Source organism: Wolffia australiana, chromosome 1 (assembly GCF_029677425.1).
Source record: "Wolffia australiana isolate 7733 chromosome 1, ASM2967742v1".
Taxonomy (NCBI): Eukaryota; Viridiplantae; Streptophyta; class Magnoliopsida; order Alismatales; family Araceae; genus Wolffia; species Wolffia australiana.
Genome location: NC_135835.1, coordinates 28148444 through 28161590, shown reverse-complemented (window position 1 = coordinate 28161590; position 13147 = coordinate 28148444). Strand labels below are relative to the sequence as shown.

The 13147-nt window shown below is 37.0% G+C and overlaps 1 protein-coding gene, 1 long non-coding RNA gene and 2 other non-coding genes across 4 annotated transcripts; 3 read left to right on the top strand and 1 right to left on the bottom strand.

Moving 5' to 3' along the window:
• Positions 1–6776: 6776 nt before the first annotated feature.
• CP1 (Ca2+-binding protein 1) lies at positions 6777–8161 on the bottom strand. Its single transcript, XM_078588141.1, has one exon. It carries the CDS (start codon positions 7565–7567, stop codon positions 7118–7120), a length of 450 nt encoding a protein of 149 aa, XP_078444267.1. The 5' UTR covers positions 7568–8161; the 3' UTR covers positions 6777–7117.
• Positions 8162–11821: 3660 nt separating this feature from the next.
• LOC144717029 (uncharacterized) lies at positions 11822–12404 on the top strand. Its single transcript, XR_013585037.1, has 2 exons — positions 11822–12064; positions 12151–12404. It is a non-coding gene; the product is annotated as an uncharacterized LOC144717029 (long non-coding RNA).
• LOC144714432 (small nucleolar RNA R66) lies at positions 12204–12297 on the top strand. Its single transcript, XR_013584358.1, has one exon. It is a non-coding gene; the product is annotated as a small nucleolar RNA R66 (small nucleolar RNA).
• Positions 12405–12420: 16 nt separating the features above from the next.
• Positions 12421–12513, top strand: LOC144714154 (small nucleolar RNA snoR118). Its single transcript, XR_013584266.1, has one exon. It is a non-coding gene; the product is annotated as a small nucleolar RNA snoR118 (small nucleolar RNA).
• The last annotated feature ends 634 nt before the right edge of the window (positions 12514–13147 follow it).

Below are 13147 nucleotides of genomic sequence, written 5' to 3'. Positions count from 1 at the left end.
AATTAAAAGTAAAAAGCAGAAGACGTCAACTGTAAACGCCAAAATTTTAATTTCTACAAATAAAATCTAAAAGCTAAGAAAATTGACTGAGGAAAGATCATGTTGTTGGCTCCTCGAGTAGGTCTACTATAACTTCTGTTGGTTGGGGTTCGAGCTCAACGTTTGGCTTCAATATTTGACCACTTACTTTGATATCGTCGACCGATGTTGAGATATGAAATCAAAGAAACTCCACAATCAAACAATTTAACTGTAAAGTTCATCCCACCGGGCTCCGAAGCTTCCCTATAAATAACTTCAAACATGGGTTATAATGCCAAACTTCTTGATTTTGTGAATGGTTAGGAGTTCCCATGTTATGATGAATGCCACACTTCTTGAGAAGGGAACTGAAATGTGAGTTATTGAAGTGTGATCCACCATCACTAATGATTTCTCTAGGGCCTCCAAAATGTGAGAATATATTTTGAGTTAAAAAATTCAATATGATTTTATGATCACTTGTTCTCATAGGAATTGCTTTAACCCACATATACACGTAATCAACCACCATCAGAATATACTTGAGCCCATGTGATGATGGAAAGGGTCCCAAAAAACATATAACCCACAAATCAAGTATTTTTATTTCAGTAATAAGTTTGAGTGGCACAATATTCTTTTTCTTAAAATTCATTATGGATTGGCATTTCAAGCAATTCTTAGAAAACTCAAAAGAATCTCCAAATAAAGTTGGCCAAAAGAAACCGCATTGAAGAACCTTAGATGTCATAATTTTGGAAGAGAAATTGACACCACAAAATGATGAATGACAAAACTCTAAGATACTTCTATGTTCTTCTTGCACAGATCTCCTTAATATTTCATCTACACCTATGTAAAAAAGTCTAAGATCCTCCCAAAAATAAATTGAACTTCCCTAAGGAATTTATTTTTTCTCTTGATCCTTCCATTCATCAAGGATTCATCCTGAAACTAGATAACTAACTGTGTGCACAAACCGCGGGATTTTTCTAGTGCTAACCGTAAGTATATGTTCATCAGAATATGTTTCAAAAATAGGGATTGTGGTGTTGACGTGTAATCAAGACAAGTGATCAGAAACAAAGTTTTTGGATCCACGTCTATCTTTAATTTCGGTATCAAATTCTTGCATCAATAAAATCCATATAATTAACGTAGGTTTTGCTTCTTTCTTATTCATCAAATATCTAATAGCAGCATGATCAGAAAAGATAATTATTTTACTACCTAGTAAATGAGATCTAAATTTATCTAAAGCAAAAACAATGGGTACAATTCCTTTTTAGTTGTAGTTTAATGTACCTTGGCATCCACTAAGGTTTTCCTAGTGTAATAGATGCCACTGACTTCTTTTCTATTTGTTGACCAAGAACTGCACCCATCACGAAGTCGGAAGCATCGCACATCAGCTCAAAAGGAAGACTCTGGCCCAGTGCTTGTATAACTGGTGATTGCACTAGAGCCTCCTTGATTTGTATAAAAGCTTGCTTCCCTGCATCGTTAATTTAAAATTTCACATCCATTACTAGGAAATTGGTCAATGGTTTAGAGAATTTAGCAAAATCTTAAATGTATAGTCTATAGAAGCCTGTGTGGCCAAGTAATCATCTGAGTTCCTTGGCATTGGTGGGAAGTGGAAGTTTCTAGATCACTTCCACTTTGGCCTTGTCTACTTCAAGTCCATGGTTGCTGACTAGATGTCCCAAAATTATTCCCCCTTGAACTATGAAATGGGACTTGTCTCAATGAAGAACTAGCTTTTCCTCCATCCATATATGCAATACCTTTCCAACATAGCCCAGCATGCATCAAAATCTTGACAAAAAATAGACAAATCATCCATAAAAATCCTGAATAAGTCTGAAAGCAAGGCAGTCATACATCATTGAAATGTGGCGAGAGCATTACATAATCCAAACGTCATTCTCCTAAATACAAATGCCTCAAAGGGGCATAAAAAGTGGTTTTCTCTTGGTCTTCAAAATGAATTTCAATTTTAATATATCTTGAATATCCGTGAACAAAATAGAAATAGTTTTGACCCACCATTTTTTCTAAGATTTGAATAAGAAAAGGCAAGGGATGGTGATATTTCTCAAGCTTCTGATGATCAATACATATCCTCCAGCTAGTTGGTAATCTGGTATGGAGCTCTTCCCCTTGCTCATTCTTGGTCACGGCTTTCCCTGTTTTCTTAGGAGCAACATGCACTAGACTAACCCATGGACTATCTGAAATTGAATATATAAATCCGGCTTCCAACCATTTCAAAATTTGTTTTCTTAGTACCTATTGTATGATAGGATTTAATTTTCTTTGACACTCTCTAGTAGGTTCACCATTCTCCTCCTTAAAGATTCTATGAACACATGTAGATGCACTAATTATGTTAATATAAAAATACGGCAACAAATAGAAGATTTATAATTTCTAAGCATGCTTTAACAATTTACTTTCTTCATGCGATGATAATGATTATGATATGATAACAGAAAAGTCATTGTTCTCTCCTAGAAATGCATATTTCAAGGTAGCTGACAATGGTTTCAAATCAATTTTTCAATGAATAGCACAAACATTATGCTCAAACATGAAAACATTTTGCATATCATGATATGAGCAACACATAACATTACAATCAAAATCATCATTATAATCAATCAAGCAAATACCTTCACAAGCTTTTTCCAGATATTTCATTAAAATATTTATAATTTTTAAAATTTTAGATTTGCCCACATTATCTCTCTTTTTATTCTAATCACAAAAAACTATTTTTGTCTTTTTCATCATATGAAATTCCATCACCAATCCAAGACCCTCCCTCACCGTCATATTACCCATCAAGGATATTTTGTCATATCATCTGTCACCTTCACAAGGTTAAAAAAATGTTATCTGTCACCGTCACGCCATCCCTCACAGATCTGTCACCGTGACAAATGATGTGGCATATGACATTTGTCATTCCCTACATGGGAATGGGAGAAGATAAACATACTCATTTCTAGGTATTTCTAACTTTCCATTATTTTCTACACAATTTAGTTGAAACTTATAGTATAAAATATCATTTGAATTTTTATTGTGTTGTTTTAAGGAAAATCTCCTTCTACTTTATGGACGGCACATAATCTTTAGGATCAGGTTCTTTCCTAATATCCTCTACATCTTGATGAGATTCTTCTACTTATACTTTTTCAGGAAAATCAGGAAGAATTTTACCACTTCTTAACTTAGAAATAGCATGCATGGTTTCATGATGATTTTCAGTAGAGATATGACTATCAATCGAGTGTAAATTTCAAGGATTAATTTCAGGCTGAATTGGGAGTCGACCTTGTTCATGGTTGTGGAAACCATTATCGTCCAATTTACCTTTTTGTTTATAGTCTGTCCTTGTTGCTTGCTCTTCTTACATCCGCTCCATCTCCTTCTTGAACTCTTGCATCCTCCCCAATAATTGAGCTTACATTTCTTCCATCTTGTCTTATTTTTCATTTACATTTCTATACAGCTCATCATAAGAATGGTTAGGATTAGCGTTGGGTTGAAAAGAGTTATGTGGATCTCGCAGATAGAAGTTTCTTTGCTTTTGCTGCTGAAAAGACTAGGGGTTAGATGGATAAGATGTCTTTTGCATGTTAGGTTGATTGTATGTGTTATCCCTAGGATTCCAAGAGTTTTGACCTATAGATCTATTCATTCTTGATCTATCAATAGACATGACCTGTTTATGTAAAAGACAATCGACCTCAACAAGATCACCACTAGAGTTATGATGGAATAATGACATGTCTAGTTGAGATGGTCAAGGTGCCCCATATATGCTCATCTTATCTAACGGATTAGTTAAATCAGAAACTGTTTTAACTTATTGATCAATATGTAAATCGGGTTCATCTGCACTCACCTCAATCACTCCACCTCTTCTAGCACTTGGTTTTATTCTATGCCGGTTGAGAGTGGCATAATAGGCCTCAACTTCTGCAGGGGTTTATAAAATTTACATAGCTTTATCTATGTATTGTGCATGAACGTACCTCCGCTAGCTGTGTTGATTATCTTCCAATCTTGATCTCGTAACCATGCTTCGGACAATCTCCTATTCTTCTATGCCGTGGTGTGGACATTTCTAGGTTAATTATTTTAATTTACCCCACGCTTCTCCCAAGGACTCATTGGGTCTTTGGCTGAATTCTCCTATGGCTCTACTATATGTGTTAGCCTTTCCAACTGAATATATATTTTTTTCAAGAAAGCAATCTCCATTTCCTTCCAACCATTAAAACTAACGGATAAAGAAGTAAACCATGCACGAGATTTATCACGAAGGCTGAACAGAAATAGTCTCATTTTAATTACGTCATTAGTGACGTTACGGAAATGGAAAATTTGATAAATGAGAGTGAATTCTTCTAGATGCTTATAGGGTTCCTCTTGGGATAAACCACGAAAAGTGGGAAGAAGTTGATTAATATGACGATCTATATTAAAATTTGATAAATGAGAGTGAATTCTTCTAGATGCTTATAGGGTTCCTCTTGGGATAAACCATGAAAAGTGGGAAGAAGTTGATTAATATGATGATCTATATTAAAATTTGACCACTAATTTTCATTCGTAGTTCATATCCTAGAGGTGTAGAATATTCGTCTAACCTTCGTCTTCTATTGACCGACCCCTTACATTCTCATTTATCACATAATCTTCCATATATTAAAACTTTAAATTAGGTAAAAATAGAAATACTTTTTTATATTTAGAATACAAAGAGATATATAATGATCAAAATTAAAATTCAAAAAAAAACTAAAAGAACAATGTGCATAGATAGGGGAAGAAGAGAAAGACTAATTATTAATAGTATTTGTCCTGTTGAGTATAGGATGATATCAAAACGAATGAAAAGTATTATCATATAGTACACAATAATAAGTTACACAATCGGTATAAGACTTTATGATGTATATTGAATTTAATCAGTGCACTATTTTATTGAAATAAAGAAGTGGATTTATGAATGAATTAGTTGATGTAAAGGTAAATATAAAATAACTATAAAATTATTCCAATTAAGAATGATATAAATACATTTTTTGGAACACATTTGTAATTTATTTTTTTGATATCATATAAATTATTGATTTATTTTTTTATTATTCATGTCAGCATTAAATTAGCATACTGCTTTAAAAAATATTGATCCAGTTAATCAGTTAAAAGATGTGTTCCAACATACAAAAAGACTTACTAATTGGTATGGATTGTTCCAATGGAATACTAAAACCAAAACTCCATCAAATGGTACAAGTGCTCACCCTCACCTTAGTACACTTTCTCCAACTTGTGATGTGAGGCACATATTGTTCTGTGGAAACAAAGGCTCTTATCCTCGTCCCATAACTTTATTATACATCAATACATAATACACATTTTGGCATCATCATATACTTAAAATGACCCATAGTCTTCATTTTAAAGTAGGGAACAAAATAATCAGTCATTAGTTTTTATTTTACCCTCTATTTATACACATTATAATGTATTTTTAAATATTTTTAAATTTTTTTTTAATTTGCCCAAATTATCTCCCATTTCATTCTAAAGATAAAAAACTATTTTTCTCTTTTTCATCAATCAAAATTCCATCATCAGTCCAAGACCCTCCATCACCGTCACATCATCCATTTACCTTCACGAGGTTAAAAAATGTCATCTGTCACCGGCAGGCCATCCCACAGAGATCCATCACTGTGCCAAATGATGTGACGGATGAATTTGTCATTCTCTACGTGGGAATGGGAGAAGATAAACATACACATTTCTTGGTATTTCTAACTTTTCATTATTTTCTACACAATATAGGCCAAACCAATAGTATAAAATATCATTTGAAGTTTGATTGTGTTATTTTAAGGAAAATCTCCTTTGAATTATATTCAAATAAAATGGAGAAAGTGTTTATATCATGTTCTAATAATATTTCTATTGACAACAAAAGTCTTATGTGCTCATCTTCTATATATCTAGTTCCAACAAAAGAATTAACATTTAAAAGTATTGTGCTTAGATCTCAGCAATGCTCCTGTCAATCTTCTGACTTTACATCAAAGTTCTGGAGATAAAAATATAAATTATCTTTTTATTTACGGGGTATATTCTGCAAGGACGTTTGCAATGCCTTTTGGTACTGCCTATTAAAGCACAAAGAGAAACAGGTTGAGGGCCAATGCGCAAAAACAGGTGGCGAGAAGATATATACAGGAGAAAAATGACAGAAATTAAATCATTATTGGTGACTAGGCTGGTGATAAATTAACCACAAAAAATATATTTGATATAGTATGCGGGTTAACATACAAATCATGGTACATCTATGGTTATTACAGGGTTAAAAACATCCCAATTAACCTGATTATATAAAGTATAAGATTAAGGCATTATTAATAGGGACATGTATGCAAATATACGTAGAAATTTAGTCAATTACAAACATTGTGATTTGTAGTTTTGTAATTTGACAACCCCATAGGGCGCCTATTCAAAGGTTTTTTGTCCTCGGACTAGACAAGGTGGTCGGCTTTTGCTTGAATATAATTCTACCAGAAGAATCTTCCATTCTCCAAACTTCCATATCTCCGGATAAATAAAATCCTTCTAATCTCGCACAAAATTGAAGTTCAATGGCCGACAATGTACAACATCTCAGAACATGATTAAATGGCAAGGACGACGGAACTGACAGAAACTGATAGAGAGGAAATCATAAAATAGACTATATGAGCAGGCCGAGATGGGAAAACTAAACGAGAGGTAAAGACGGATATCATGACAGAAGACTGATAACAATCGATGGATGACAAATGATAAATGACTCATGACGGATGACAGGTGACAGTTGACATATGATAGATGATAAATGACAAATGACTGATGATGGGTGCCAAATAAAAGAAGGAAAATGATGGATGACTGATTACAGATGACAGATGACTAATGACAGATGATGGATAACAGATAACGTAAGGACAATAACGGAAGATTGATGACGGATTACAGATAACGGATAGGCGTTCCGTCCAGTTAGTCATCAGCCCGGTGGGAGGACCTTGAGAAAGTTTTGGAAGGAGACGGGGCCACCGCCGGCGAGCCCGATCATGGCGCGAATGTCATCGTCGGAGACGGCGAGGCCGGGGCAGCCCAATAGGCCCATTAACGATTTGAGATCGTCGAAGCCCAGTAGCCCGTCACCGTCACGGTCCATGGCCTCGAAGGCCTCTGTCAGGATTCCATGGCTGCTGCCACGTCGGCGCTGACGTAGGATGATCTTGGAGAAGTCCTGGAAGGCCACGTAGCCGTCTCTGTCCACGTCAGCGGAGTCGATCATGGAGTCGATCAGGGCGTCTGGTCGATCGATCCCGAAGACGGATTTGAGATCTTCTCGTCCGATTCTGCCGTCTCCGTCAACGTCCAGGGCCTCGAATGCAGGCCGCAGCTGCTCTTCTCTCTCCTCCCCGTAGCTGCTCCCCCTTGGGCACATTCTCTCTCTCCTCTCTCTCTATTCCCTCTCCTTCTCTCTCTATTCCCGCTCCTTCTCTCTCTTTCTTCTCCCTGTTCTCTCTCCTCCTCTCTCTCTCTTCTTTCTCTCGGTTCCCTCTCCTCCCCTTCTCTCTCTTTCTCTCCTCTCCTCTCTCTCTCTCCTCCCCTTCTCTCTCTAACTCTCCTCTCTGTTCCCTCTCCTTCTCTCTCTTTCTATCCTCTCTCTGCTCCCTCACCCTCTCTCTCTCTACCTCTTCTCTCTCCGTTCCCTCTCCTTCTCTCTCTCTCTCTCTACCGGCCCTCTCTCTGTTCCCTCTTCTTCTCTCTCGCTACCTTCCCTCTCTCTATTCCCTTCCCTTCTCCCTCTCTCCCTCTCTCTCTCTCTCTGTTGTCCCTCCTTCTAGCTCTCTCTCCTCCTCGGTCCCTCTCTCTCTTGCCTTTCCTTCTAGCTCTCTCTCCTCCTCGCTCTCTCTTGCCTCCTTCTAGCTCTTTCTCTCTCTCTCTATAGCCTCTCCTTGTAGCTGTCTTTCTTTCTCTCTGTTGCCTCTCGTTCTCTCTCTCTCTCCGGAGGGTTCTCTCGCTCCATCTCTTGCTTTTTATAGTTCTTTCTCGCTCTATGCCCGCCTCTTCTATCGTTCGTTCCGTGTGCTCTTCTTCTCTCTCTTCACATGTACGTACGTGTCTCTCTCCTGGCCCTCTCTTTGTCACTCCCTCGGCTCCCTCTTTTTCTCTCTCTTCCTCTCCTGTTTTCTCTCTCTCTCTTTCTCTAATGTTTTCTCTTTCTCAGGCTCTCTCTCTTTCTCTTTTGTTTTCTTTTTTTTGGGCTCTCTCTATCGTTTTCTTTTTCATGGGCTCTCTCTCTATTGTTTTCTCTTCCATGGGCTCTCTCTCTACTGTTTTCTCTTTCTTGGGCTCTCTCTCTCTATTGTTTCCACATTCTTGAGCTCTCTCTCTCTCTCTCTGTTGCTTTATCTTTCTTGGGCTCTCTATCTCTCTCTGGTTTTTTCTCTCTTCCACCTCTCTGTTCGAGGGATTTGGCAAGATTTTAAAGTGTAGAGAGAGAGAGATATATATCTAGAGAGAGAAAAGAGGAACGAGACAAGAAAGGGAAAGATCTAGAGAGAGAGAGATGGGTGGACGTGAGTGCATGACAGGACAAGGCTTGGAGGCCAAGATTCTCTGCAGAGAGAGAACACACGATGTTGTCATCCATGACAGTCAGCAAGCAAATCAACCGTCCATTTTTTTAGGACAAGTCCAGCCCAAGCCTGAAATTATTGACCTTTACAAAAAAACTAACTTTCTTAGCAGCCATCAAATAAATAATTGAATAAACTTGTGGCCAGGGGAGGATAATCTGATCCAAGGTCAAAAGATGTATCAGTTATAAAATGTAGTTAAAATAAACAGCCACTATAGTTGAACATCATAGTGGCCAGCCGTAGGGAATCTTTGTCCATGTCCACAAGAGTGCTACTTTTCAAATATCAGAGCCAAAAACAGATATCAGATGTCGATATCTATAAGGATTTTGGTACTAAATTTGTTCATAATCATGGAATCCATGATCAAGATAGTGGGGAATTTATGTGTGGTACCCGTTATTGGAACCATTATTTGATGGCATTTATTTTGTTAACTTGTTGTCATGTTTTGACATCTAATTACAGTAATTTTCATTAAAAATGTTTACTTTATTTTTTAATGTGTATATTTAATATGTCAACTAGTTTGGTGATTGAGTTTAGAACTCGAGACTATGTAGGTTGAGAGCAACAACAAAGGCAAAATGAGGTGAATGAGATCCAACATGACTGGTGGCTGGCAGGCAGAAGGAGATAAGACAGCAGAAAGTCATTTCTCCTTTGCATCATCAGTTATCTATTAAATACGATATTGTTCACATTTTTCCCTCAAAGATTTAATTATCCCAGCAGTATTTCAAGATTTTTGACATCATTTCAAGATTTCTGACATCTGACACCCACCCTAGAAACTATATCAGATACCGATAACATGATTTAAGGATAACAAATATCATATAGAAATGACGTTGGTAGTGCCCACTAGTGCCTACATGTACTCGGAGAGAATATATATAGAACTCGGGCAAACTTGGGGTGTAATTTTGGCATGTTTGATTTCTACGTGATATTCAATATCGAACAACCAATATCTGATATCCAAGTGAAATTGAGACTACCTTGGTTATTAAACAGATATTGAATATCCACATGATGCAGGATAATAATACTGATATTGTAGTGGTTAGGTAATGGAAGGTGCCATTTTATGCATCATGTGTAAAGTAGTGTTCACATAGTTATGCTGGGCAATAATGCAAGTAGAACCAAGCCCATTTTTAGCCAGGCTGGCTAATTAATAAAAAAAATATGACAGTCCTTGTATGATTTTAATTGGGGAAAAGGGGATTCGATCTGCTCATTCGAATGATCTATTGGATCAAGCATTCGAATGATCAAATCCAAACCCTGATCAGACCAGGGATTTTTTATTTTCGTACTTGATCTTCACATTGGGTTCCGATCATATTTTTCAATTCCAGCCCAATGTTTGGGTCAAATAATCTAATCCGATTTTATCCAAACCGAACAGTTCATATCATATCAGAGATGGAATTATCATAATTAGTAAAAAATAAACAAAATAAACACATTTAATAAATGAAATGCAATAGAGTGAGATAAAGAACAAGATAACTAGATATATGGAGACTGAGGCGTAGGGGGAGAGAGAGAGAGAGATCCAGATGGTAGAGAGATCAAGAGAAATTAAGCCAGAGGGAGAGAGGGAGTGAGCTAGAAGGGGGGGGAGAGAGAGAACGAGAGAGAGAGGGAGAGGGAGCAAGAGAGTGAGAGAGAAAGAGAGCAGAACAGAGCTAGAGGGAGAGTGAGCTTTACAGATCAGATCGTTCTCTCCCACTTGCTCACCCATTCTCTCTCTATAGAGCTAGAGAGAGAGAGAGAATTATGAGAGATTGAGCCCATGAGGGAGAGAGAGAGACTGCACATTAGATATAGAACAAGTGAGAGAGAGCATAAGATAGAGAAAGAGAGAGAACAAGAGAGAGAGAGCTAGAGGGAGAGAGAGAAAGAGAGAAACAGTGAGAGAGAGTGAGAGAAAGGGTAAGGGAGAGAGAATGAACTAGAGATAGAGAGTGTGAGATAGAGAGAGTGTGTGAGAGTGAGAGAAAGAGTAAGAGAGAGAGAGAGAGCAAGAGAACATGAGAGAGAGTAAGATCATTCTCATTTTTTTTCTCAAACAGTTTGATTTCGATCGCACTGTTTGAATAAATTTTGATCGATTTGATTTTTCAAATTGAATAAATGGAAAATCTACTTCGAACTCGACCAAAAACTTTTTCAACCAAAGTATTTGATCTGTTCGGATCAAATCTCATTCTGATCAATCGTAACTTTTGAATTAAATTTTCATCAGGTTTATTTGATCTGCGATTCCTGATGGCAACCAATGTAACTCTGTAGAGTATTTATAAATTTAATAACTAATAATAGTTCTACTGATATAGAATAAATACGACCCCAACAACTTACATATTAAATTATATTTCAATTTATATGTTTCCTAATAAAAACAATATATATTTTAAATTATATTTCAATTTATTTATAGATTGTTGAAAAACACTATATTCGACACTGATATCATCATCAAACCCTCGAGCAAATACGAATGACGATATCAGGACTAACAACTGCATCAGTATTGTAGCAACCAATATCCGATATCGGTAAAGATGGATATCTAACTTCCCATTTGCTCTATCGGGTATAGAGTCTGTTCATGGGTGTACTGGATAAAACATTGAGGTGGACTTTTTAGAGAGGCCAAGGGAACAGCACGTCCGGGACGTCCAAACTTCACGTGGGGAAATCTCGGCCATCGAAAAGCTTAAATATAATGTTTTTTAAGCTTTTTTGGTCATTTTTAAAAATGGGACAACACCGTCATCCGTGACGGCGGTCCCCTCATGTCACTCGTCCCAGGCACAGTTTGTCATCTGTCACCATCACCATCACATCATCGGTCACATTGCCACTAATTTCGTCACCGTCACATCATCCATCATTTTGTTCCTAATTTCGTCACCGTCACATCATTCGTCATTTTGCTCCTAATTTCGTCACCGTCACGTCATCCGTCACTTTGCCATCACCGTAACAGATGACGGCTGATGTTTCCTAGAGAGGCCCCTTTGAGCACAGTATAAACACCAAATGGGGTACTTGGTTTCAAAGTTCAAAAGAGGGCATTCTCATTTATTACAATGTTCTTGGTGGGACCCACTTGTGGTGGCAATTGTGTAATATAATGGATGCTACTCCTCCGAGATCTTTAGGGTTTTTCGATTCCCTAAATCTATAAATTGTATGTATAAATCGTAGAGAGGAACTCGATTCATTCTCAAAGGAAGTACAACTGCGGTCGACGATCTTCATGATCTTTGTTTGTCCTAGTCTGTTTATCAACTTTTGCTTGCTGTATTTTCAATCCTATGCCTCTTTTCTGAGTTATTCTGTGCTTGTTTTTACGTCAATCGAGGGAGAGGAGCTCGGATCGGAGTTCAGTATCGGTAATTTCTGTTTTTTTCTACGTCCGATGATGGATTGGAATCTTTGAGACCTGATCTGGCGGGGTTTTCATACGACGGCCGCCGTGACGACAGTCTTAAGCAAAACAGCTGAGGATTCGCAGTTTCCATTTTATCGTCTCTTCAATTTTGAATTATTTTTCTTTCTTCTGGACCTTGATCTCGTAATCGGTGACGATAGTGCTTACTAGTATTTATTCACCTACCGATCGATTTCGTACTGGAGTGATGAAATGCACTGGGCTCCGAAAGAGAAGGGAAAATCCCTTTTTCTCTGAGAGAAATGCAATTGCCTAGAAAGCATTGTCTGACTGTTCTTCAGATCGAATCGTTTCTCCCATTATTTAACAATATATGTCTTCTTCTGATTCCGATGAAATCATCTTGACTCCTGCATCATTTGATTGATTGGCTACAAATTATCAAATTATTCGCCCAATCAATCCAATTAAACCCATTTCGCTTTTGAACTATCCTCAATCTGCATAATTTTAATTCTCAATAGCTTCTCTGGGAGATTCCTTCTCAATGCTCCGATTCTTCACTGTCTTTTTGCCTAATATTTTCCGTCTTCGGGGATGACTATCTTTCAAAAAATTATTGAAGTTTATTGAGCATAACATTGAAAATACTTCCGAAAAGATTAATGTATATTGTTGTCTGATGCTTAAAAACACTGATTTTTGTGCTCAATTGTAGGATCTGTCTCGCAAACTAATTAGTGAACTGAAAACACCTACACTCGGTATAATTTTAACCCCATTATAGCAATGTTCTGTGACATTATTTATCATCACAATTAGATGATTACTCATGACCATAATGATCAATAGTACACGAATTATAAATAGAACTGAAAATTACATATCAATTTAAAAAATACATCATATTACTTCACAGAAGACCTAATAGATGAAATGTGCATTAGATTTCATATACCACATGCAC

Excerpts from the sequence above, each read along its gene's own strand:
- CP1 (XM_078588141.1), bottom strand. The coding sequence starts at position 7,567 with ATGTGCCCAAGGGGGAGCAGCTACGGGGAGGAGAGAGAAGAGCAGCTG.